The sequence below is a fragment of the Fusarium flagelliforme genome (genome assembly GCF_020744385.1).
Source record: "Fusarium flagelliforme strain FIESC 12 MPI-CAGE-AA-0113 chromosome Unknown B0J16scaffold_4, whole genome shotgun sequence".
Taxonomy (NCBI): domain Eukaryota; kingdom Fungi; phylum Ascomycota; class Sordariomycetes; order Hypocreales; family Nectriaceae; genus Fusarium; species Fusarium flagelliforme.
Genome location: NW_025763506.1, coordinates 3,802,642 through 3,825,794, shown reverse-complemented (window position 1 = coordinate 3,825,794; position 23,153 = coordinate 3,802,642). Strand labels below are relative to the sequence as shown.

At 49.8% G+C, this 23,153-nt stretch overlaps 7 protein-coding genes across 7 annotated transcripts; 5 read left to right on the top strand and 2 right to left on the bottom strand.

The window, feature by feature from the left end:
- On the bottom strand, positions 1 to 3,169 carry B0J16DRAFT_142045 (uncharacterized protein). Its single transcript, XM_046121909.1, has 3 exons — positions 2,942 to 3,169; positions 645 to 2,801; positions 1 to 589 (listed from the first exon to the last, which is right to left on the bottom strand). The coding sequence occupies exons 2-3, from the start codon at positions 2,765 to 2,767 to the stop codon at positions 466 to 468; spliced, it is 2,247 nt and encodes a 748-aa protein (XP_045983450.1). The 5' UTR covers positions 2,768 to 2,801; positions 2,942 to 3,169; the 3' UTR covers positions 1 to 465.
- A 1,825-nt stretch (positions 3,170 to 4,994) lies between these two features.
- B0J16DRAFT_142041 (uncharacterized protein) lies at positions 4,995 to 8,990 on the top strand. The gene is made up of 3 exons (XM_046121908.1): positions 4,995 to 5,674; positions 5,734 to 5,933; positions 5,980 to 8,990. The coding sequence occupies exons 1-3, from the start codon at positions 5,175 to 5,177 to the stop codon at positions 8,712 to 8,714; spliced, it is 3,435 nt and encodes a 1,144-aa protein (XP_045983449.1). The 5' UTR covers positions 4,995 to 5,174; the 3' UTR covers positions 8,715 to 8,990.
- On the bottom strand, positions 8,876 to 10,856 carry B0J16DRAFT_415131 (uncharacterized protein). The gene is made up of 3 exons (XM_046133497.1): positions 10,465 to 10,856; positions 9,270 to 10,408; positions 8,876 to 9,217 (listed from the first exon to the last, which is right to left on the bottom strand). The coding sequence occupies exons 1-3, from the start codon at positions 10,768 to 10,770 to the stop codon at positions 9,118 to 9,120; spliced, it is 1,545 nt and encodes a 514-aa protein (XP_045983448.1). The 5' UTR covers positions 10,771 to 10,856; the 3' UTR covers positions 8,876 to 9,117.
- Positions 10,857 to 11,433: 577 nt separating this feature from the next.
- On the top strand, positions 11,434 to 12,075 carry B0J16DRAFT_399642 (uncharacterized protein; the record flags this gene model as incomplete). Its single annotated transcript, XM_046132454.1, has 2 exons — positions 11,434 to 11,803; positions 12,021 to 12,075. Exons 1-2 carry the CDS (start codon positions 11,487 to 11,489, stop codon positions 12,073 to 12,075), a joined length of 372 nt encoding a protein of 123 aa, XP_045983447.1. The 5' UTR covers positions 11,434 to 11,486.
- Positions 12,076 to 13,143: 1,068 nt separating this feature from the next.
- Positions 13,144 to 15,749, top strand: B0J16DRAFT_141765 (uncharacterized protein). Its single transcript, XM_046121904.1, has 2 exons — positions 13,144 to 15,114; positions 15,179 to 15,749. The coding sequence occupies exons 1-2, from the start codon at positions 13,310 to 13,312 to the stop codon at positions 15,276 to 15,278; spliced, it is 1,905 nt and encodes a 634-aa protein (XP_045983446.1). The 5' UTR covers positions 13,144 to 13,309; the 3' UTR covers positions 15,279 to 15,749.
- A 3,553-nt stretch (positions 15,750 to 19,302) lies between these two features.
- On the top strand, positions 19,303 to 20,586 carry B0J16DRAFT_141770 (transcription factor TFIID-domain-containing protein). Its single transcript, XM_046121905.1, has 4 exons — positions 19,303 to 19,738; positions 19,800 to 19,887; positions 19,943 to 20,357; positions 20,413 to 20,586. The coding sequence occupies exons 1-4, from the start codon at positions 19,494 to 19,496 to the stop codon at positions 20,427 to 20,429; spliced, it is 765 nt and encodes a 254-aa protein (XP_045983445.1). The 5' UTR covers positions 19,303 to 19,493; the 3' UTR covers positions 20,430 to 20,586.
- Positions 20,587 to 21,171: 585 nt separating this feature from the next.
- On the top strand, positions 21,172 to 22,881 carry B0J16DRAFT_141933 (FAD dependent oxidoreductase). The gene has a single exon (XM_046121906.1). It carries the CDS (start codon positions 21,427 to 21,429, stop codon positions 22,846 to 22,848), a length of 1,422 nt encoding a protein of 473 aa, XP_045983444.1. The 5' UTR covers positions 21,172 to 21,426; the 3' UTR covers positions 22,849 to 22,881.
- Positions 22,882 to 23,153: the final 272 nt, after the last annotated feature.

Here is a 23,153-nt window from a genome sequence, read left to right as displayed (position 1 = left end):
TTGCGAGGTCACCTTCACGTGCATCATAGGCAAATACTTTAACATTTCTTTCATTAAAAACCCTAACCGCATAAAACCTCTGCGTTGATCATGCCTGCAAACGAGGACCATTGGTAGGGGGGGTATAGGCCAACAGCCAGAGTGTCAGAAAACCGTCAACGCCGTCCTGGTGGGTTCTCCCGAAAGCGCCGACGCCGTTGCTGTGAGCAAGCGAAGGTTCGCAACGAGAGCCAGCCACCGTAAAGTCCCAAAACTTTTGAATCTCCCTTCCTGAGAAGAAATAGCAACCAAGTCTATCTGTACATAATGCGCCCCCTCAAATTGGGTAGCACAGGTTCGTAAAGCATGTTTCGTTGCTGATTGTTCCATAAATTGCCTCGTAGAGGCGTTCGTCATTCCAGTTGAGGGGGATGCCCAGTCAGATAACCATGAAGAAAAAAGGAAATGATATCAGTCAGAGAAGACTTAAGCCTTGGTCTCCTCCTCCTTCTTGGGCTCACCACCCTCGGCGCCCTGAGCCTTGACGTACTCGTCGTAGACAGCAAGAGCCTCGTCGACCTTGGCCTTGAGAGCAGCGTCATCCTCAATACTATGACACGTGTTAGTTACCAATTACAAAAATGAGTCAAAGGGAAGGAACTTACAGGTTGACGAGCTCGTTGTTATCCATCTCCAAAAGCATACCGGTGATCTTACCGGCAAGATCGGCGTTGATGGCCTGGATCTTGGGGAAGATCAGCTCACCCAGGATCTGCTTCTGCTGACCTTGAGGAGCGGAAGCAAGCTGCTGCTGAAGGACAGATGATCCGGCAGCTTCGGCACCACGGCCACCCTGAGGTCCGTTGCCGTTGCGGCCAGGACCACCTCGGCCACCCTGGCGGTTGTTAGGGGGGAAGCCAGGCATGTTGCCAGCCATAGGAGGCATGCCAGGCATACCCTGAGGACCACCACGACCACCTTGGGGAGCGCCACGGCCACCGAGAGCAGCCTGCTGAGCCTGCATAGCAGCCATGAACTGAGGAGTACCGGGCTGGCCGTATCCGGGAGGGAACTGGCCAGGCATGCCGTACATGTTGGGGGGCATCTGCTGGGGAACACCGCCACGGCCACCCTGCTGAGGGTAGGGGAACTGGCCGGGACGACCTTGAGGCATACCCATACCACCCTGAGGGAAGGGGACACCACGGCCACCCTGGGGCATGAAGCCGGGCTGCTGGCCGGGAGCGAAGTAGACAGGGGGCTGCATGTACTGCTGGGGCATACCGGCAGCGGCAGCGGCCTGTTGCATGCGGAGCTGGTTGCGAGCCTGGATACTAGCCTCAAGCTGGCTCTTGCGGACATCCTTGCGCTGGGCCAGAGCAACGTACAGAGGCTTGCCGTTGAACATACGCTGGTTCATCTCAGCAACGGCCTTGGTAGCATCGTCGGGGTTGCTGAAGCAGACAAAACCGAAGCCCTTGCTCTTACCGAGCTTCTTGTCGGTCTTCTTCTCAGCCTTCTTGTCCTCCTTGGACTCCTCACCCTCCTCCTTGGTCTCTTCCTTGACCTCCTCCTTAACCTCCTCCTTGTTCTCCTTCTCATTCTCGTCCTTGGACTCATCCTTCTCCTTCTTGTCCTCGTCACCCTCGGTGGGAGTCTCGCGCATCACCTTGGCGGAGGTGATGGAACCAAAGTCCTTGAACATCTCACGGAGCTTATCATCGTCGACGTCGTCATCAAGGTTCTTGATGTACAGGTTAACGCCCTGGTACTTGTTGGCCTTCTCCAGGCGAGCAGCCTCATAAGACTTGCGGAGCTCCTCCTCACGCTCGTGCTTCTTCTGGGCGCGGCCAACATACAGGTCCTGACCGTGGAAATCCTTGCTGTTGAGCTCGTCGACAGCCTTGGAGGCACTCTCGTGGGTGGTGAAGTTGACAAAACCGAAACCACGGCTCTTGCCCTCCTGGTCACGAGCCAGAGAAGAGGAGGTGACATCGCCGTACTTCTCAAAGAGCTGACGGAAGTCATCCTCAGTAACATCGGCAGCAATGTTCTTGACGTAGACGTTGGTGAAGTTGGCCTTCATCTCCTCGAACTTGCTCTGGCGGTCCTTCTTGGGAATGTGGTGGCCGACGTAGACCTTCTTCTCGTTGAGAAGCATGCCGTTAACGTGCTTGATAGCCTGGGAAGCGGCCTCATCGGTCTCGTAGTGAACGAAACCATAGCCCTTGGAGTTGCCGTTCTCGTCCTGGGCAACCTTGCAGCTCAGGATGTTACCGAAAGCAGCAAAGGTGTCGTGGAGAGCCTTGTTGTCGATGGCGACATCGAGGTTCTTGATGAAAACGTTGCCCTGGCCAGTCTTGCGAAGAGCGGGGTCACGCTGGGACCACATGATACGGCAGGGGCGGCCCTTGATGAGGGTGTAGTTGAGGTCCTCGAGAGCCTTCTCACCATCAGCAGTAGCGTTGTAGTTGACGTAGGCGTAGCCGAGGGAGCGACGGGTGACGGCATCACGGCAAACACGGATAGAAGCGACGGCACCGATCTGAGAGAAAAGCTCGAAGAGCATAGCCTCGGTGACAGAGGGGTCGAGCTCGCCGACGTAGAGAGAGGCCGAGTTCTGGGGGTGAGGGTTAGCCGCGGTGGGGGTGGGAGCGGCAGCATCGTCACTGGCAGCAGCGACGGCAGTGTCGACGGCAGGAGCCTTGGCCTCACTTCCGTTAATAGAGGTGTTGCTGAGGTCGTTGGCGAGCTGGTCAACAGCACCGGAAGCAGCGTTGGCGGCCATTGTGAATATCGGTTTTCTAGGTTTTTGTATGAACCTGGAGTAAAAGAGTGGTAAGTAAAAGGTCAAGCAGGTTTTTGGGCAGCGGAGAAAAGTGGAATTTTGCAAGGAAAAATGAATCAAGGCAAAAAAGATTTCAAGAGTATGAGAGGACAGACGGCAAGAGCGCAAACCTACCTGTTTATGAAGCCGACAGAGGATCAAGTTCGCGTGGTACTGAACCTTGAGCGAACAAAGAGAACGGAGCAACGAACAAAGCGAGGCTACCGCAGGGAGTTTCAAAGGTCTTCGAGTTTAGAAAGACTCAAAGACGATAATGAAACAGGTTGTAGGAGGGAGAAAAAGTCACTCGGGCGGTGTCGCGAGAGAGACAAAGAGGAAAAGATGAGAGAGGGTCGTGAGATGAGGGGGTGGTGGTGGGTTGTGTATTTTGGGGTTTTTTCAAGTTTTTTTTGTGTTTTTCTTTCCGAGTGGAAATGAAGTGAGCAGAAACAGAGAACTAGTACGAATACTGTTCCTCCGGACTGGCTCGACTTTATGGGTTTTTTGGGGTTTGTTTATAAAGGTTGGTTTTGCGGTTGAGGAGGGAAGAAAGAGAAATTCGTCGCCTGTGATAGAAATTATTTTTTTGCTTGGCCGCACTTACTGACTGGACCTAACTTCAGAGGCTACAAGGTACGTACTTTTTTAAGTTTGGTTTGGTCAGCCAGTTCCAGTGGTGGGTGGTCATGGTGGAGGGGGAAGGATTGGTGGAGTTGAACCTGCCACCAACCTTCCGTCACTGTCGCACTCAGACCTGCCAGAAGAGAAAGGTGCCTTGAGTAAGTGGGGTACTTGCCAGCTGGCCTTGATAAGCAGACGGGTAGTGCATATGCCCGACACTAACAGATTTATGCTCTGAAGCACACCTTACAGTGCTAAGATGCGGGGACACGTGCCCTATCATGACCATCTCGGTAGTGGCCAAGGTACTTGCGGCGCCGCCGTGCAGCAAATGGCAAACGTTGAAATTTCTGTCAATCTTTAACCACGCCATGCCACGCTGTTGCGAAGCTAGCAAATAGACTAGCCTAGGCAATTGGTCTGAAAGAAAACAGGACAAACTGTGCGAGAAATTTCGTTTTTACTTGTACAGTATATGCATGGATTTGTAAAACGAGACTATGACGATTTCTAACTATATCGTGTCTCATATCTTAGAACCGTACGCCGGCAGAATGACATTTCTCCTCTTGCTCTGGCCGGGATGTTCGAAAAAGCAAATGGACATCAAGACAACCCGATGCGCTAGCCGCCTTTAGAGTCAAAATCCATGTCATGATGCTTGAAACTACCCATCTACACCGCCAAAGATAGACACATGCACAGTATGTTCTCGCATGAACTCAAACGAATGGCCTCTTGACTTGGGATACCCAGCCTGCCAGCCTCAGATAAAGTGTGGTGCTGTAGGTCACATTAAACCTTTCGATAAATGATGCGAGACAACTGCGTACTAAGCTTTCGAAAGAACGAAATCCTTGAGCAAACAAAATTGATATATGACTTATTCTCAACCAAACCATCTTGTGGGTTACCATCACACAAAAGATTTGTTATATAAATTGATGAACTCGGTCTACCGGATGATCACTTATAATAATCCGAACTGATGAGATTATGAGGGTGTATCAATATTGGCTTTCATAAAGAGGACATTCATTTTGTTTATTTCCTAGTCATCACTAGGTATCTATACCACGCTCAAGGCAACGCACCTGTTGCAGCACGATTCAAGAGTGTTTTATGAAATGCAAGAACTCACATGCCGTCAAAAGTGATGAGTCAGCCAATGTAAAGCGTTTTCGTGCCTTTACGAGGACCGTCAGGGTGTCAGAAGAATTGGCCACCGAGAGCATAAGAGACGAAATAATTTAGTCATCCTATGCTAGCCTTAGCCTAGCATTTAGGCTACTTTATTTCTGTAGCCTAAGCCTTGGAGGACAATTCTTCTGACATCCCTCCACCTGGAGGACTTTCTTGAGCCATACCTAGATTTCAATACGGACATTAGTAATCTTCTACATCAGTTTCCATAGCAATGTCCTCATTTGACGATCCACGAAGCGCACGCTCTTCAGTAAAATAAAAGACAGAGAAAACAGAGAAGCAATTTTGGAAAAGCTCTTTGTGCTTGACTTACTAGCGCATAGTCGTATTCTTCAGTGATCTTCAACCCGCATTCGCGCAACACGCAAATGCCCGCTTCTGCTCAAGGCTCAAGTACCCGCTCTGCTCTTATCTTATCATCATCCCAGCTCCAAAGTGACGTCCACCTTTCCCGTCATCCCCACCACTGCCACCAGTACATATATCTCCAAACTCCGAGCGCGGCACTGGCCTCGTACCGCCGCTCCCGCAGACCGCAGCTATGTTCTCGACATTCACGGGCAACTCACGGCGCCCTCGAAATGTCAACCTCAGTGGTTCCGCCGGGAATCCTTTTGCCAACACATCGTGGTCACCGTCCGCCGTATCGAACGCCACCAAAACAGTCTCAAATGCCCAAGCCGAACGTGAAAAGCGACAAGTTGAACGAACAAGGTTAAAAGCGGCTGGCAAGATCCAACGAACATGGAGGGGTTACAGAATAAGAGCAGAGTTGAGAGAATCTCAGAGGAATGCTTTCGATGCTCTATACGGTCCCGGATCCAACAAATCTCCCTCCGAAAGACTCCCTGAAGCATTTACCCTGCTTCTATCTTTCTTCGCCTTGCGACGAGATGACGACATTCGAAGAGCTATCTGTTATGCGCGTGATACCGAATCTGTGAATCTCAGAGATATTGCACCATCGGACGTTCATTCCTCCAGAGTAGGACAACTTGTTCGACTGCTTCTACTTGCTCTAAATAAAGCCGTATCGGCAGGGTACGTGGAATTCTATATTCGAGAAGCTTGTATTTGATCAACTCCTAACACATGTGCAGAGACCTTTCCAGCGATACACACTTTGTCTTCAAGCTTACCATCCGCCTCGTTACGAGTCATCCTGACCTAGGTCTTCCCTCGATCGACAATTATTATAAAGTGGTTGGTAAAGTGTGCCAAGCCCATGAGCTTGATGCACAGTGGCGAGATATTGTGATTCAAGCTATCACCAGCCCACTTGAGATCTCTTCTCCAGAAGGTCAGTCTTTTAATTATATTTCCAGGAGTCTGCTAACATTTTCCAGCGATTCCACAAGTGTATCATGCCTTGGCGTTCTCGTTTTTAACAAATGAGAACCTTCGCTTCTTCGAGGAGAATGTCTCCAGCTTATCTAATACAATCATCCTTTCTCATCTGTCGCAGGCTATTGTGGCCGGTTTGTCATCAAGCTCAGGTCCGCGATATTCCCAGGATGCTCAACTGTGGCAGCTTGCTCACTTTATCGATCTGAGTCGCTTCAGCACCACTTCTAGCACTGGCACGGGTATCTTGGAAACATTATACACTCAGCTATCGGCTCTCTCTTCTTCTATAAGCGTTAGACTCTCGGTCAAAACAAGCGAAAACGATGAAGATGACTCTGAAGAGCCACTTGCACCACCACTCGATCCATATGTTACTTCTCAATTGATGTCCCTGGTGGACAGTAATGGTATCTCGCAGACACTGCACGACTTCTCTATCAATCTGGCGGGATCATCACAGCAAGAATACCAGATTACAAGCTTCCTTGCGGGGTATATCTTGACCCTGCTACGGTGCTTTCCCTCCAGTGGTGACGACATACGAATGCGCCTCTTCCTCGAGGAAATCCCCACATTACACGGTGATGTCCCAACCATCAAGTTTCTCTGGCATATGATGTCCAAAACCTCAGTTTTTCACAAACTGAGGACAGAGTCGGAGCCGCCCCTGGATATCCTGCGCAGATATCTTGGTGCGTCGGGAGCGAGCTCTTCGGAAGAAGAGCAAGACTGGCGAATCGCCCTCTTATTCCTCGAACTCTACGTCTTCATCCTCCGCCTGAGCGACGATGAGGACTTTTTCAGTGGGATTTATCCACCAGTTATGCAACAAGATCGGCCGACTTCTCGCATCCGGTCCTGCAGTCTTTCGCTGAAAGATGTCGAAATGCTGACGAGCTTCCTTAAAAATACAGCTTTCACCCTCCATTACAAAGCTGAGGAACTTTCCAGGTCGCGTAATAATCCGGAGGTAGCTTCCCAACACCGCATGGACGCCTATTTCGGTACTGGAGAAGCACCAACGAGTCAAGGCCAGGGTACACAACCATTCAAGAGTCCGACAAGATTGGATCTTGACAGCTTGCGGAACATTGTGACATCAGCCATGAAAATGCTGTATGAGCGAGACTCGAGGAAAAAGTTCTTGCATCAAGAACATTGGCTCATGACATCAAAGCTTGATCAGGAAGGCTTCATCTCCGCCGTGATTGCAGAAGAGAAGCGGCAGCTCGAGGCAGACTCAGACGACAGCGATGATGATATGGAGAGCGATTATGGTAATGTTCCCGGGTTCTATTCGACCATAGCAGGTCAACGATTGTCACGACACGCAAGACTCGAGCGACTGAAGGCTCAGCAACTGCGAACCCAAAGAGAGCGTCGTATGGCAGAAATGGGGCCTAAGTTGGAGATCCTGAAGCATATGCCCTATGCTGTTCCCTTTGAGACGCGTGTCAAAATCTTTCGCCAATTCATCCAGCTGGATCGGGCTCAGAGGGAGGGCAATAACCCACCTTCTTTTATGAGTCCTTTTGCAAGACACCATGCACAAATCTCACGGAAGCGGCTCTTCGAGGATGCTTACAAACAGTTCTATGAAATTGGGGAGGGTCTCAAGGACCCCATTCAGATCACATTCGTCGATCAGTTTGGTGCTCAGGAAGCGGGAATTGATGGCGGAGGTGTCACAAAGGAGTTCCTTATCAGCGTAACGACGGAAGCGTTTGGTGCTGAGCATGGTAAGGGCATGTTTACCTCAAACGAGAAGGGGCTACTCTTCCCTGATCCTACGGCCCTAGATGTTGCTCGTGAACAACTCAAAAGTCGCGGTCTTTCGGAAACGGATAGCGAATATCGAGACAGTATTGCAAGCTTACTCAGGCGCTTCGAGTTCCTTGGAAGAATCGTGGGCAAATGCATGTACGAAGGTATTCTCGTCGACCTCAGCTTTGCTGGCTTCTTCCTCCTCAAGTGGGCATCAACAGGTCCCACCGACGAGAAGAACTACAAGGGTAGCGTCAACGATCTTCGAGACATGGATATGGAGCTTTACAACGGAATGCTACAACTCAAGAACTACACAGGTGACGTTTCCGAGCTGGGCATCGACTTCACGATAGCAGACCAGGTCTCGGCACCCGGTGAACCAGTCAAGACTGTTACCAAGAAATTGATAGCAAATGGCGACCAAACTTACGTTACGAACGACAATCGACTACTATACATCTCGTACGTTGCTCGCCATCGCTTAGTGGTGCAACCGTCTCCCCAAACCACAGCCTTCTTACGCGGCCTACGCTCCATTATCCGCCCAACTTGGCTATCCATGTTCAATCAATCGGAACTACAGCGTCTCGTGGGCGGTGACTCGTCTGAGATCGATATCGAAGACCTCCGTAGATACACCATCTACAGCGGCCTCTACGAAATCGGTGACGACGGAGAAGAACACGACACTATCAAGCTGTTTTGGAAGGTTATGCGCAGTTTTACAGATGCTCAACGTCGTGATGTGCTTAAGTATGTCAGTTCGACACCCCGAGCGCCTCTCCTGGGCTTCTCGCAGTTGAGGCCACAGTTCAGTATTCGTGATGGAGGTACAGATGAGGAGAGGCTGCCAAGCACTAGCACATGCGTCAATTTGCTCAAGCTTCCGAGATACACCTCGGAAAAGACGCTTCGTGAGAAATTGCTCTACGCTGTGCAGTCTGGGGCAGGTTTTGATTTGAGCTAAGCATGGTTACCGGTGTTCTTAATGAAATATGATGCATAGGGAGCCAGGAGCCCAGGACTTTGTTTGCATTGGCGTCGGATGGTATTGTTGCTATTGGTGGGTAGTTTATTCCACATGATAAATGAAGTATACAGTAAACGTATTATGATAAACAAGCGTATCTTCATGTTACTTCCGTAATACCTTACCACCTCTAAGGTCTAGACTACCAAAATAAAGTAGTCTAAGTGCTACTCTAAGCTAGCATAAGGTGACCAAATTGTTTCGTCTCTTATACTCTCGGCAGCTAATTCTTCTGACCGTGGGGCTACAATTGGTCTCAGAGCTGGTCTATTAATTCGTCTACTATACTGCCAAATTCCAGTTTTCTGCTACCCAAAATACAAGTCACGTCAATCAATCATTATTTCTGGACATCCTGATAGCTCTTGGCTATCAGCGTTGGTTTCCTCTTATACAAATCCAAGATCATTTGACCGAACAAGCCATTCGCCCACGAGAACCTAATTGTCTGTCAGTACCGTTCTCACTCATCCTTGTAGAGGCATCGCTTACCATGATCTTGTCCAATGCTTCTCATTGAAGCTATTTACCGTCTCGTGGATGAGGCCAAGTCCACTTGTCGAATTCATCAACTGCCGAATCCCATCCACAATCTCGTCATCGTCGTCGCTCGTCAAGAGCTGAACGATGAGTCCCATAGGCCATGCCATTCCGGGACCAAGATGTGGTCCGCCTGTGGCATTGAGGACTGGCCCTCGTGCATAGTATGGGTTGGAAGAGCTGAGAACAAAGGCGCGTGTATTGTCGTAGACGTGCTGCGAAGCTGGCTTGTAGCCCATATGTGGAATACTAAGCAGAGAAGGGAGGTTCGCGTCGTCCATGAGATTGTAAGATCCAAACCCGTCAACCTCATAGGCATACATCTCTCCATATACGGGATGCTGAATGATGGCATGTTCGTTGATTCCATACTCGATGCCACTTGCCATTGCCTCCATCTTCTTGGCCAGTTCCTTGTCCAAGGGTCGCATGATCTTGGCGCATGAGGTAAGATACCTCGAGAACATCATATTCGCGGGTATGAAGTATTGGTAGAGGCAGGAATCGTCAGATGGTCGGAAGAAGCTGCGTACGAGGCCAATATGACCCTTAACAGGCGCTCCATGACCATGATTAGACACAGTCTCCGAGGCACTATCGGCATTGCGCAGCCATGTATAAGCTGGCTTCTGAACCATGCCTTGCTCGTCATATGTGCCCTCTTGCATATGCTCCGCGACCTTCATGATCTTCTTCACGGCTTCAACCCAGCCGAACTTGCCAAAGAAGTCTCCGTCCTCTGTCTCTTCGTAGTAGTCCCATGATAGCTGGAGAAACGCGGCGAGAGAGTCGAGTTCGTATTTGCACTCGAAGACGAAATTGGGGTCATATTTCGGGCTGACGGTATCTCGAGCCTGGATGGATCTCTTTGTACGAGGCAGGTTCGCTTCAGGTGGCGGATGGAAGGCATTACAAAATGGTGACTTGGTGAGATATCGAGCTTGAAGGTTGATGGCTCCGCGGAAGAGGGAGGCGATATCGTTCTCGTCGGACGACACACTAGAGGAGAGTAAACTTTTATATGATTGCAATTGATTTGCACTATCGCGTAACCATTCAGCGTTAATATCACCAGTGGTTATGAATGCCAGCTAAATTGTGTCTGTCAGTTGCATGATCTCAACCTTGGTGTTGTGCATCACTTTACCTCTTCCTCTGCATTGTCTGCGGAATAACCCCTCCACTTCACAGTAGTATCCAACGTATTAGGCCATGTATTCAGAAACAAGCGATAAAGATCTGGATCACCAATAGCTTGGTCCATTTGCTCGTAGATTACATTTTCGACTGCCGGCACTGAATACGTGCGACATTCTTTGCTGGGTCGCTGAAGCGGGAACGCATAGCGCCCTGTGGAGAGAGGTTCATGCTGCTGACGAGCGAATTGCTCGTAATTGGGACAATTAGCAGAGACAGCTGCTACGCCTGAAAGAATGGAAAGAAGACGGTACATTTTGGTAATGTTTCCGTCATTTGACGTTGTTCAGCGAGGAAACAGAAACATGTTGGTGGGTTGTTTTGCATGGGCTGAACTGTGACGAGTACCAACCTCACTGAGGCACACATCCTTTAGGGGGGGGAGAATCTCAGGGTCTTGCCTGGGTTGGTGGAGCCCAGACTAACGGCAATCCTTACCCCTGACTAGGACCAAGACGGGTTGAAGTTGGGGAAGCGAGTGCAGATAGACTACACAGTTCCTAGATCGATTTGTCAAGGGTTAACTTAATCCCTTGAGAACCCTTCCTCAGATGATGATCTATGTTGCAATATGTCTAAAAAGTTACCTAGGCTTTAGTCTATCTATCCTTCCCTTAGAAGATCTAGGTATTATGGAAGACTCATTAACAATGGAGTACCTGTCTCGATGTACCCAGTATTGTTTCATATGAACCATCATTTCCTTGTCACATCCAAGTCTGTGATAAGATGTCATTCAAAATCAGTGCCATAGATACAATCGTACATCAGTAGCAGTGACAGCTCCATCATCAGGCCGTGACCAAGTGCATTGTCAATGGTGCGATACACAGCGTGATTCTCTGTCCTCTGGTCGTCTTGGTGCATCCAGAAACATAAATACGATATCATCATGGACGACAATGCTCACATTACCAGCTGAGCAACATCCTGTGTACCACTGCACTAATTCAGACAGTCTCAGCTTACAAGATGACCGAATCCACAGCATTCGACTTCTTTCTTCCTGCAAACTACCTCATCAGAGAAGAGTGCCTCAGATTGATGAACGAACACTACGATTCATTCTTCGACATTACACCTATCATAGAGATACATCCATGGCCTACAGCCATCTGTGTCGATCTTCAAGGAAGCATTGTCCTTTGGGCCCTGTCTCTGTCCCCATGTGTACAGCACGTAGACATGAAGCAATCTGGTGTTCGTCGTACACTGACTGAACTGGCTGATAGCGGTGCGTCTGCTGATGACTACCAGTTAGTCAGATACTGGTTCATGCAACCGTTGGTGTAAGTTGGAGTGTTGGGTAGGACGACAGGTTCATGAAGGGGGATCTGCTATTTGATTTGGCAGTCAATTCTGGACATAATCTGCAGCGGATTGACTTCCATGATAATTCAACTTCTATTTTTTTTGGATTTGACGAAACTCGTTTGCCTACTGTGAAGGAAGTCATAGCCAGGTGTGCGCCAAGCCTAGCACACACGAAATCTTGATAGTCTACAGGGTAATCGGACTGGAACTGACAGATGAAATCTCGAAACCAGCGTTCTCACGATAATGTCATGTTCAAATTGGATAGACACTGCAATTGATAATGTTTGTATTGGTACTTCTCATGCTTCTCGGGCTCATATGTCATTGCTGCACATCAAACGTGATGGTTGGGTCTTATGTGAATACCTACAGACCCATCATCTAGATTTTGGTAAGATGCGAGATCGCACACCATCAAACTCCAACATGCGCCAGGAACACTCAAACTCGAACCACTCATGACATGTCAGATAGGATGACCACAAACAGCTGTTCGTAAAGACCATTTATGGAATTATCATGGCAAGATGTGGTAATAGACGGCGAAAGAAGTCTCTATACCGAAGCAATCCGCCAATACCCCAAGAGACAAAGCCTCGGCACATGACACAATTAAGCCGAATGAAAGCATCGGGAAAAGAGCAGCATAATACCGAACGCTTGGGGCATGTTTGACTGACGTAACTGATCATGGACCCTTGTATGATGGACATTGATGACAAGAAATAGCCATGATCAATCAATTGAAGTCACTGAGACTACTTGAGGTTATAGCGATTGATTGCTTAGCCACTACACAATCAAAAGCACATGTGACCAACATCTATCATGTATGATGACATTGCCTAGACTAGAGATGAGAGATTTGCACGTGTTAACGTTAACCACAGCCACGGATATACCCCAGGTTACGGTTACTACATCTAAAAACCAGATGCAATGCTGATCAGCCGAGTTCCAACCGTAAGCTTAAGACATTACAGTATCATGGTATTGTGGCCTCGGTTATATAAAGCCGATTGCCGGTGAGGGCCTCGAGAACAAGACAGCAACAAATCCACTCACTGCCTGATACATAGTAGAACAAAGATACAGTAAAAACCAGCTAGAAACGAGAGTATCTATAATATCATTGTATACCTTCATTTTAATAACCTAGGTATGACCCGAGGATAGAGTCCATCTGAGGCAAAGAGAGACCCGAGATCAAAGCCCCAGGATCTAAAACGACACCCACCAAAGAACCAATAAATGACGAGATAATTGTCAAGAACACCCCCACTAGACTAACGTACAGTACCTACCATCGCACCAGGAAAAGAAGTCCAACAAGCCGAAAGTTGTTTTAGTCGCCGCCGGCCCCAGGACATTTCTTTCCTTTCTTGAGCTCTTCTCCAAATCCAATTTCTCTCCTCTTGATTATTCCTTCTGGTGGCTGAACAACCTCAATTCCACCCTTCAGCCTTCCTCTCGTCATCATGCCTGCCCCACGACCAGTTTCGCGATACGTCCAGCGCAGCTCGCAAGTACTTTCTCGAACCCAGCTGCGTCCCGCCAGATCAACCTTCTCTTCCGCCACAATCTCTGCCAGATCCTCTATCCCAAGGAGGACGAGCACAGCAGTATGGTCCGCTGCTAGAGTGCCAATTGCTTCTCGCGCCTTTAGCACCACCTCGAGACTTCGAGACGACGACACAGATTTTGACCCCGCGAGCGTCGAACGCGAGTCCGATGAGGTCGATGTTTGCATTGTAGGAGCTGGCCCTGCTGGTCTCAGTGCTGCTATTCGTCTTAAGCAACTTGCCAACGAAGCTGGAAACGAGGATTTCCGTGTGCTTGTCCTCGAAAAGGCAGGCGATCTTGGCGCCCACATCCTCTCTGGAGCTGTCATTCAGCCCACCTCTATCAACGAACTGATTCCCGACTGGCTCGACGAAAACAACCCCAACCGATTCGAACATGCTACGCCCGCTGGCAAAGACCGTATGCGATTCCTTACCAAGAACTCTGCGATTCCTATTCCTGCGCCTCCTCAGATGACCAACCACGGAAACTACATTGTCAGCTTGAACCAATTCGTCAAGTGGCTCGGCGAGCGTGCGGAAGAGGTCGGTGTTGAGGTCTACGCTGGCTTTGCTGCTTCCGAGGTTGTCTACGCTTCAGATGGTTCTGTGAAGGGTGTCGCCACCAACGATCTTGGTATCGGTCGTGATGGCAAGCCTAAGGAGACATTTGAGCGAGGCATGGAGTTCCACGCCCGAGTCACCATGTTCGGAGAGGGCTGCCACGGAAGTCTGAGCAAGCAGGTTATCAACAAGTTTGACTTGAGGAGGGACAGCCAACACCAGACATATGGTCTTGGTGTCAAGGAGGTTTGGGAGATTGACCCTGCCAAGTTCGAAAAGGGCTTGGTTGTGCACTCAATGGGTTACCCATTGCCCAAGGATGTGTACGGTGGTTCTTTCATGTACCACTTTGGTGAAAACCTTGTTCAGATCGGTCTTGTTGTCTCGCTTGACTACTCAAACCCCTGGATGTCACCATACCAAGAGTTCCAGAACCTCAAGCGTCACCCACTTTTCCGTGACGTTCTTGAAGGAGGAAAGTGCATTTCATACGGTGCTCGCGCTCTAATCGAGGGTGGTTTCCAGTCCATTCCCAAGGTCGCTTTCCCTGGTGGTGCGCTCATTGGTGATTCGGCTGGTTTCGTCAATGTTCCCAAGGTTAAGGGCACACACAATGCCATGAAGTCGGGTATGTTGGCTGCCGAGGCAGCATGGACTGCTCTTAGTGAGAAGACCGACGAGGGCACAGTCTTCCTGTACGACTACGAGAATAAGTTGAGGGACTCTCCTATCTGGAAGGAGCTCCACGAGGTTCGCAACATGCGACCGTCTTTCCACAACCCTCTCGGTCTCTATGGTGGTATTATGTACTCCGGCCTTGAAGCGTATATCTTCAAGGGCCGAGTCCCTTGGACTCTCAAGCACAAGACCACCGACCACGAATCTATTCTCCCCGCCGACAAGTGTCCCAAGATCGAGTACGAGAAGCCTGATGGCAAGCTCACCTTTGATATCTTGACCAGTGTATCCCGTACTGGAACCAACCACGAGGAGGACCAGCCTGTTCACCTTCAAGTCAAGGACTGGGACGCTCACACCGAATCAACATACCCTCCCTACAAGGGTTTGGAGAACCGCTTCTGCCCAGCTGGTGTGTACGAGTATGTTGAGGATGAATCTAAGCCTCACGGTGTTCGCTTCCAGATCAACGCACAGAAGTAAGTTCCGCTCATCCTCATTATCTGATCCGAGTTAGGGATATAGTTACTAACATCGCAATAGCTGTATCCACTGCAAGACATGTGATATCAAGGCGCCTCACCAAGATATTAACTGGCAGGTGCCACAGGGAGGTGAGGGTCCCAAGTACTACATGACATAAGAAAAGCAAACACCTGTTTCAGTTGAGAACTCTTTTATTTTTTTCATTGTTTATTATGTATGATACCTGATTTATATACCTGGATGCATACTTGGCGTGTTGGGGGAAGCAACTTTGTCAAAAGGCCACTAGCATTTGGATACTGGAGTAGAGGCATGCTACCAAATATTACTTTGATACAAACACATCTAGACTTTTGAAGTTGGGAGGTCAAACAAAACCGTGCTAGTAGGCAGAAGGCAACGGAAGTTGGCCTCTTTTAGCCGGCAGCAAGCGCGAGAACAACCGCTGAGCCGCATGAACTTACCGAGTCCTGGTCTTATCAGCAGGTGAGCATGGGGGATGATAAAGTCAAGATCTAGAACCTCCGATGCATGGAGAGCGCCTGGTCCTTGCGGTTTCCGCGGGTATGTATGATATGTTTTGAGCAGAAAGTTATTGTACAAGTGGTTCACTCATGCAGGAGCACTGCATATAGAGTTGCAGTTTTAGTTTGACCGTAGAGTCGGTGACTGACCGCAAAAAATCAACAAAGTAAAAAGATGCCTGTTGGTCAAAGGTTATCTGCAGTTCAACCCATGTGAACTGAACAGAACACATAACTCAAAACACTCAATGGAGATAGAAGTCCCATAAAAAGCACGATCTTCCAAGCGAGCAACGCAGTGCGGAGTCGGATCAGAACTCAGCAAGATTGCCATGAGGCTTGCAAGACATGGCAGATCCTGGTAGAAGCCTAGAGAATTTCAAGTGAGGCTTAGGCTGGTATAAGGGAGGGACCTTTGAGCGAAGAGCGTTCAGTGGAGGTGGAGTCAGTGTCCAGACCAACTTAAGTCTAGGACATCTTTCTAGGACTGGACAGGGAGCAAGTCGCGAGACAAGAAAATTGTTAGTGAGGTACTTCTGTCAGCAGCCCCCCGAATTCTTGAGCGCCTTCTCGTAATGGGTAACGGTACTCGGCGATCCTTGACAATCAAAATTTTCGTGTCACCATTTGGCGTCAAATTGCCCGCAGCATCCTTATCCCGGAACGTATCATTTATGCAGACGGGGATTTGTACGCAAGACTGTACTCAACTTTTCCAAGATCTGACCCCAAAGTTGAGAGTCGGCGCATCACAATATGGCAACTCAAACATCAAACCAAGGTTCGATGCAAAAAAAAAAAAAAAAAAACAGACGCAGGATGATGGAGAATGAATGAAGATCAACGACTGAACCATCATGACGACTGCAAATTTGGATAGCAACTGCCAAAGAGTTGTTGTACCTGGTACATGATGCAAGAATCCAGTTAGTGGGCGCACAGAGCAAGCCTCCCTAGCATTGCGAGGGGGTTTGATTGGGTGTGGACTGATTCATGGTTGGTCAGAGTTGAATGACTCACTAAGTCAGCGGGCGGCTGGGGCTACAGGGCGAAAGGACACCGGAGAAAAGAAAAAAGGAAAAACCCATAGCCTGCCTACCTGCTGGTTGCCGCCGCCGCCTGGGCGAGAAAGAAAAAATTGCTTTGCGGTGTGCCCGGAAATCAGGCTTGGTGCTGCAGAGTCGCGCTGTGCCGGAAGTTATCTGCTGCAGCTTCATATCATAGCATGACTCTTCAGATATGATGAGACGCTTGCGAGACAACTATCGCTATGGGCGACATTCACCCACGCAGGAGATCTCAGGCTACTAGGATGACGACGCGTCGCGATGGAGGGCGCGTGGACTGAGGAAATTATCAGCGAAGGGGGCAGAGCGTGTTTCAGGGTCCCGTCATGCTGTTGGTGGCTGGCAAGATTTGGTGGTTGGGTTGGGACAAGAGTCCCACGGGGGCGACAAGATGGTTTGACAGGACCGAGCATGGCTGGAACTTGATCGTAGTGGGTGTCCGCTCCGACACCGACGGGGGGTACGCGGTTGTGATTGGAGCAACCGAGGTGATCTTGGTACGCTAACGGGCAACAGCAATCAGACTGAAAGGTGAGAGGAGTCGGATCTGAAATGAGTTGAGTGGAAAAGCCGAAAGGTAACCAACCACGCCGCGTCGGACTAGCCCCCCCGGTCCATAATTTCAGTCCGTATCCGAGGTCCACAGGCATCTGAGGGCTCCATGGATAGGCGCTGTGACGCTCTTGTCGCCGCCGGATTGCGTGCTCTTGTGGTCGAAATTCCGGCTTGAGTCAAGCCAGTCCAGGTCAAGTCAGGCTCTGCTCGCCGCTGGGTCTTGGTGCCCGCCTTTCCCACCTTCGTGATCGTTCCCGTCGGTGTTGGGCTTCGTTTTCGTCCATAGTAATTCGGTCGGTGCCGGTTCTCGTCATTTGTTGCTTTATTGCTGTGTTTAAGTCTTATGACAACGGTTGCATGGTACACCTCGAATGTGCTGGCGTCGTTCGTTATATCGATCGTATAATCGTATGCTTGTGGCTGCGTCTTTCACCTGCAGATTGAGGTGAGGTTTGTGGGTTGTTGAAGAGGAAGAGGAGGTGAGAGGTTAGGTGAAGTGACGGAGGAACAGAAAAGAAAGTCCAGGGGAAAGAGATGACGACAGGAAAAGAAACGAGAGGGAGGAAACAGGTGGGCTGACCGCGCCAAACACGCAGGACCACTCCCGTCTCGCCCGCGCTAGGGGCCTACAGGAGTAAGAAGCCTGAACCGTCTGATTAATCAAGGACAGAGATGGGAAAAACAAGACAAAGAACATGGTCAGCCTGATCTGATACTCCCTTCTTTGTTTTTGTACCAGCAGCCGGACTTCCTGTCAGCACAGAAAGAAAGCCAAAGAACCATTTGAGCACGACTCTTTTCTTGTGATCTTTCGTTTCTCGGTGAGCGATGAAAGGAAAACAAAGGTCGAGCGAGAGCGAGCCGCTACGCGGCCTGCATTGGGCAGCAGGGCACCTTGCCAACTTGCTTGCTTGTTAGTGGCGATCCTGGAGAGTTTTGTTTTTCAGTTCAGTTCAGTGCATTGCAGTGCAGGTGGTAGGCACTGCAAAAAAGTAAACCAACGAAAACCGAGGTTCGTATCGCAAAGTCACTGGTACATGGACTTGGAGTTTGTTATAGCGACACTTCAGGGGCTCAATGCCCGGACTGGGGTGCGTGGGTGGGAAAAAAGGAGATAAAGTCAGCGTCGCAAGAGTGTTTGATTGGACCGACATAGTTTAGTGTCTGCACTAGCGCACGCCAAGCCTGCCAGCGGCGACGCCACAGGTTGTGTTGTTGCTTGGGGTGTCCTGCCTGAGCAGCCTTTGCCCAAAATTATAAGAAGCCAGCCCTCCCCTCGCCCGCCTGTTTCGAAGGACCTGCGCGGAAGTCTCGACTGACGGCCCTACGTACCAACCACTTACGTCCGGCCTCTCTTTTATCTTTGCTCCCCCCACGACGTCACACCCCACATCACACCTCCATCACCTAACCTCCAACTCCCTTTTGACAATACTCACAGCCTCATATCTCTGGGATAAAAAGGTTATTGTCATTTCTCTTTTTCTCTCTACGTCACAGTCTTGCTCTCTCGCAGACGTGATCCCACTCCCTAGCTCAGGAAGAAAAGACCTTGGTGCCGACAACCCTCAGCGACCAGGTCACAAAGAAAAGGACTGAAACACGTTCCTTGCACTCTTCGCTCCTTGCGCGCAATCGATATCAACGACGACCGGAACGAAGCGATCCCCGCCGACCACCGTCATCGTCACCCTCGAATCGTTGTGCTGTTGTAGACAACAATAAAAAGAAAAGACAAAAAACAAAGAAGCTGCTGTGAAGTGAAGGAAGCTCTTGGTCTTCCTATACCTAATACTTTGGTCGATATTTTCAGTGTCGCCCACCAAAAAAAAAATCGAACGCATCCTCCAAACTGTTCTGCATCGAATTTGTTATTCGGCGCTTTCCAAGAACTTTATCTATTCAATTGCTGGGTCAGTTTCTTTGTAGGGGACACATTCACTTGTTTCTCTCCCGCTATTGGTAGGTGCTCCATGATTCACTGCACTGCCCCACTTCGACCTATAAAAGGCCAGCTTCTTCTCCCTTTCCTCAACTTCCCTTCTGCATAATAACGGTGCTGCATTCTTTGTATCCCGTTGCATTCTTCAAATCGCGATAGCATCTACCGACCAGGGTAGGATGCATACAATTATCGTTTGATACGCGATGCTAACCTCGATCTGCTCCTAGATCTGTTCAGCGATTGCTCATAACCGTTGACCTCTCTCGATACCGACACCAACCATGGAAGGTATCCAAACACACCCCTCGAACGCGGCGCAAGCCAAGGCCTTCACTGCGCCCGGATCGCTGTCGTTCCCCGGAGCGACCAACGAGTTGACACCACCGCCCATCGGTAATGGTGACGCCGCTCAGCGACTTGCTCCCAATGGCCAGCAGGCGGCAAATGGCCATGGGGTGGAACCCGCAACGCCTGTCGCGACGCCTGCTGCTACTCAAGGACCCAGTGGAATCACTCCCACTCTACAGTATGTATCCTCCTGAGTGACCTTGTTATGCTCAGTGAGGCTTATCTCGCAAACTTTAAAGGAACATCGTGGCTACAGTGAACCTTGACTGCCGTTTGGACCTCAAGACCATTGCACTGCACGCGCGCAACGCAGAGTACAACCCCAAGGTACATGAGACTCTACGTGTATAATAAGCTCAAGCACGTTGCTAACATCCAAAAGCGTTTTGCCGCCGTCATCATGCGTATTCGCGAGCCCAAGACCACTGCTCTGATCTTCGCTTCCGGCAAGATGGTCGTCACCGGTGCTAAGTCGGAGGATGATTCGAAGCTCGCTTCAAGAAAGTACGCTCGTATCATCCAGAAGCTTGGTTTCAACGCCAAGTTCACCGACTTTAAGATTCAGAACATTGTCGGTTCTTGTGATATCAAGTTCCCTATCCGACTGGAGGGTCTGGCATCTCGCCATCACAATTTCAGTTCTTACGAACCTGAGTTGTTCCCTGGTCTTATTTACCGCATGATCAAGCCTAAGATTGTGCTCCTTATTTTCGTCAGTGGAAAGATCGTCTTGACTGGTGCAAAAGTCCGTGAGGAAATCTACCAGGCCTTCGAGATGATCTACCCTGTGTTGAAAGGTTGGTTTTTGCTCACTCTTCTTCTTCATTGCCTTAGTGCTAACCGAAACCAAAGATTTCCGAAAGGTCTAAGATGCCATCCGTTACCGGCATATCACTATTTCATCGACGTGTAATACTAGATAAACCGTCACGATACCACGATTGCTTTTCTACTTTCTGGTTTCCGCCTGGTCTTGATGCCCAGGTCGGAAGCCAGGAATTTGCGTTTGTACCATTTTGAATCTTTTCTGCATTGCAACGGCGTTCGCAGGGGCGGTTATGAAGGCGGTTTTACGAGGGATTTCGGTTCAGGGGGAAAAATAAAGATACTCATCCCGCGACACATCTCATAGATTGCTCGTGCCGGTACTGCCGCACAAGCACTCAATTGATTTGAGTGCTTCTTAATATTTCAGGGATCCGTTGAGTTGGGAGGGGCTGAGGAAACAAAGTCGAGAGAGGTTGTCGCGGCGAACCCCTTGATGGTTCGAAGAAACCAACGCGGGCTTGGTAACAAGCTTGTGAACGTAATGGAGAGCAATCCCCCGACAGATGTCGGTAGGCGAGGCAACAAGCATATGGTTATCACCATGATGCCTTGAACCAACACCTGCGAAATATGACTCCAGGTGTCAATAGTTCTTCATAGTAGTGAGATATGAATAAAGTTCAAGTTCTCTCCCAAATTCGAAGCCTTTTTGACGTTTTTTTTTTCGTGCTCGGAAAATGTGCATGCTTGTGCGATAACGATAAGGCAAACCGCTGCATCCACTCACTACCCCCAGAATCCACTCACGTACCTATCCAATAATGGTATCTTTCAAGGTCAACAACGTTCAGACTAACCCCGATTGTCGGCAACCCCAATGCTCATCAACCGAGCTTTAGTTCCGTTCTAGTGACTTTGGCGACGCCTCCCCAGCCGGCCAGCGCCGGGATCGGTGTGGGAACGGGGAAAAGTCTTTCGCGATTATCGGCCCATTTGGACTTTCTTTTGTTGACAATCTTGTAAATAAGTGACTGTTCCCGTGCAGGAAGCTTGTACTCTGTGCTTTCAACTGCAATCACTTCTCATCCGTCTGTCGCAATGGCTGGTGCTCCCTCGTCTATCCTCATCGTCGGCTCTGGCGTCTTTGGCCTTGGTACCGCCTGGGCTTTGACCAAGCGACCTTACTACTCCAACACCACAATCACCATCGTCGAAGAGTACGCTGGCGAATTCCCTCCCGAGGATGGTGCCAGTGTAGACTCGTCTCGAATCGTGCGAGCGGACTACTCCGACCCATACTATGCTGCGCTCGCCGCCGAGGCGCAGAAGGAATGGCGTAAGCAGGGCGACGACGATGTCGGTGGCCAGGGACGGTACTCTGAGTCCGGCTTTGTCCTTTGCGCAAGCGAAACACCCAAGGATTTCAAGATGAAGAAGTCCGGCATGGACTATACAAAGGAGAGCGCGAAGAACGTCGAATCGATTGCCAAGAAGACCGGTCTGCCCATGGACAAGATTCAGAAGCTGGAGAGCACCAAGGCACTACAGGATTTCCTCGGCACAAAGGGATATCCTGGAGACTGGGGCTACCTTAACGGCAACTCTGGTTGGGCCGATGCAGGAGAGGGCATGAAGTGGCTCTACAAGCAGGCCAATGCCACAGGACGTATTCAGTTCGTCAATGGCAAGGTCACGGAGCTTGTGACAGAGGGTGACCGAGTCGTTGGTGCAAAGCTGAGCGACTCCAAAATTCTCAAGGCCGATGTGGTCATGGTCGCTGCCGGTGCTTGGTCGGGTTCGCTTGTCGATCTTCGAGGTAGAACGGAGGCTACTGGCCATGCAGTCGTATACATGGACATTACACCAGAGGAGCAGAAGCGTTTGGATAATTTCCCCGTGGTGTTGAACCTTAGCACTGGTCTTTTCCTCATTCCTCCCCGAAACAATGTCCTCAAAGTCGCTCGCCACACATTCGGATATATCAACCCTGTCAAAATCGACAACGCTCTTCCCCCGTCACCCAACGACAAGAGGGAATCCTTCATCGCATCGCAACCATACACCTCTCGCAACGCCGCCGCGAACCCTCTTTCTGTTGAGGCCGACCAGGATCTCCGTCGTGCCCTCAAGGACCTCTGTCCCGTGCAAGGCCTAGAAACCCGCCCCTGGAAGGAGGCTCGAATTTGCTGGTACTCGGATACACGAGACGGCGAGTGGCTCATCGATTACCACCCAGGCTGGAAGGGGCTTTTCGTCGCAACTGGAGACAGTGGACACGGGTACAAGTTCTTGCCCAACCTTGGTGAGAAGATTGTCGACATTATGCAAGGTCAGGGTGGTAAGCTCGGCGAGAAGTGGCAATGGAGAGAAATGAAGAACGATGGTGTCGGAAGAGAGACGAACGGTGTCTATCAAGGTTTGATGACAGAAGACGGAAGCCGAGGTGGTCGTCCGTTAGTATTATGTGACGAGCTTGCAAAGGGTAGGGCGCCTGTTGGAGAGGCCAAGTCCAAGCTATGATAGAACATCAGATGGACTTGTCAGATACTCTCCATCTTACCTTCATGTTTGTTTTCAAAGTGCATTTCAAGCCAAACAGGATTTTAGATGATAATAGTTGAAGCGTTTGTAGCAGCAAAAGAAAACTTGTTTGTTAAAAGTTGAAGTTGGAAACCTGATATGACATGAGCTGACCAGAAGGGAAGGTGAGCTAAGGGCAACACCACTTAGACGGCATTCTGACTGCATAGTCCTATAGCGGGGCGAGTGGAATAGGCAGGTGAAATAAGCCGAGAGACGGCGTTTCAGTTAACGCGGATATTCAG

What these genes read in the sequence shown, in the direction of transcription:
- B0J16DRAFT_142045 (XM_046121909.1), bottom strand. Translation starts at nt 2,767, where the DNA reads ATGGCCGCCAACGCTGCTTCCGGTGCTGTTGACCAGCTCGCCAACGAC. An exon ending in AACAACGAGCTCGTCAACCT is followed by an intron (nt 590 to 644) that starts GTAAGTTCCTTC and finishes CACGTGTCATAG; the next exon opens with TATTGAGGATGACGCTGCTC.
- B0J16DRAFT_142041 (XM_046121908.1), top strand. Translation starts at nt 5,175, where the DNA reads ATGTTCTCGACATTCACGGGCAACTCACGGCGCCCTCGAAATGTCAAC. An exon ending in AATAAAGCCGTATCGGCAGG is followed by an intron (nt 5,675 to 5,733) that starts GTACGTGGAATT and finishes ACACATGTGCAG; the next exon opens with AGACCTTTCCAGCGATACAC. An exon ending in TGAGATCTCTTCTCCAGAAG is followed by an intron (nt 5,934 to 5,979) that starts GTCAGTCTTTTA and finishes AACATTTTCCAG; the next exon opens with CGATTCCACAAGTGTATCAT.
- B0J16DRAFT_415131 (XM_046133497.1), bottom strand. Translation starts at nt 10,770, where the DNA reads ATGTACCGTCTTCTTTCCATTCTTTCAGGCGTAGCAGCTGTCTCTGCT. An exon ending in CAGACAATGCAGAGGAAGAG is followed by an intron (nt 10,409 to 10,464) that starts GTAAAGTGATGC and finishes GACACAATTTAG; the next exon opens with CTGGCATTCATAACCACTGG. An exon ending in AAGCATTGGACAAGATCATG is followed by an intron (nt 9,218 to 9,269) that starts GTAAGCGATGCC and finishes ACAGACAATTAG; the next exon opens with GTTCTCGTGGGCGAATGGCT.
- B0J16DRAFT_141765 (XM_046121904.1), top strand. Translation starts at nt 13,310, where the DNA reads ATGCCTGCCCCACGACCAGTTTCGCGATACGTCCAGCGCAGCTCGCAA. An exon ending in TTCCAGATCAACGCACAGAA is followed by an intron (nt 15,115 to 15,178) that starts GTAAGTTCCGCT and finishes ACATCGCAATAG; the next exon opens with CTGTATCCACTGCAAGACAT.
- B0J16DRAFT_141770 (XM_046121905.1), top strand. Translation starts at nt 19,494, where the DNA reads ATGGAAGGTATCCAAACACACCCCTCGAACGCGGCGCAAGCCAAGGCC. An exon ending in GGAATCACTCCCACTCTACA is followed by an intron (nt 19,739 to 19,799) that starts GTATGTATCCTC and finishes CAAACTTTAAAG; the next exon opens with GAACATCGTGGCTACAGTGA. An exon ending in ACGCAGAGTACAACCCCAAG is followed by an intron (nt 19,888 to 19,942) that starts GTACATGAGACT and finishes AACATCCAAAAG; the next exon opens with CGTTTTGCCGCCGTCATCAT.
- B0J16DRAFT_141933 (XM_046121906.1), top strand. Translation starts at nt 21,427, where the DNA reads ATGGCTGGTGCTCCCTCGTCTATCCTCATCGTCGGCTCTGGCGTCTTT.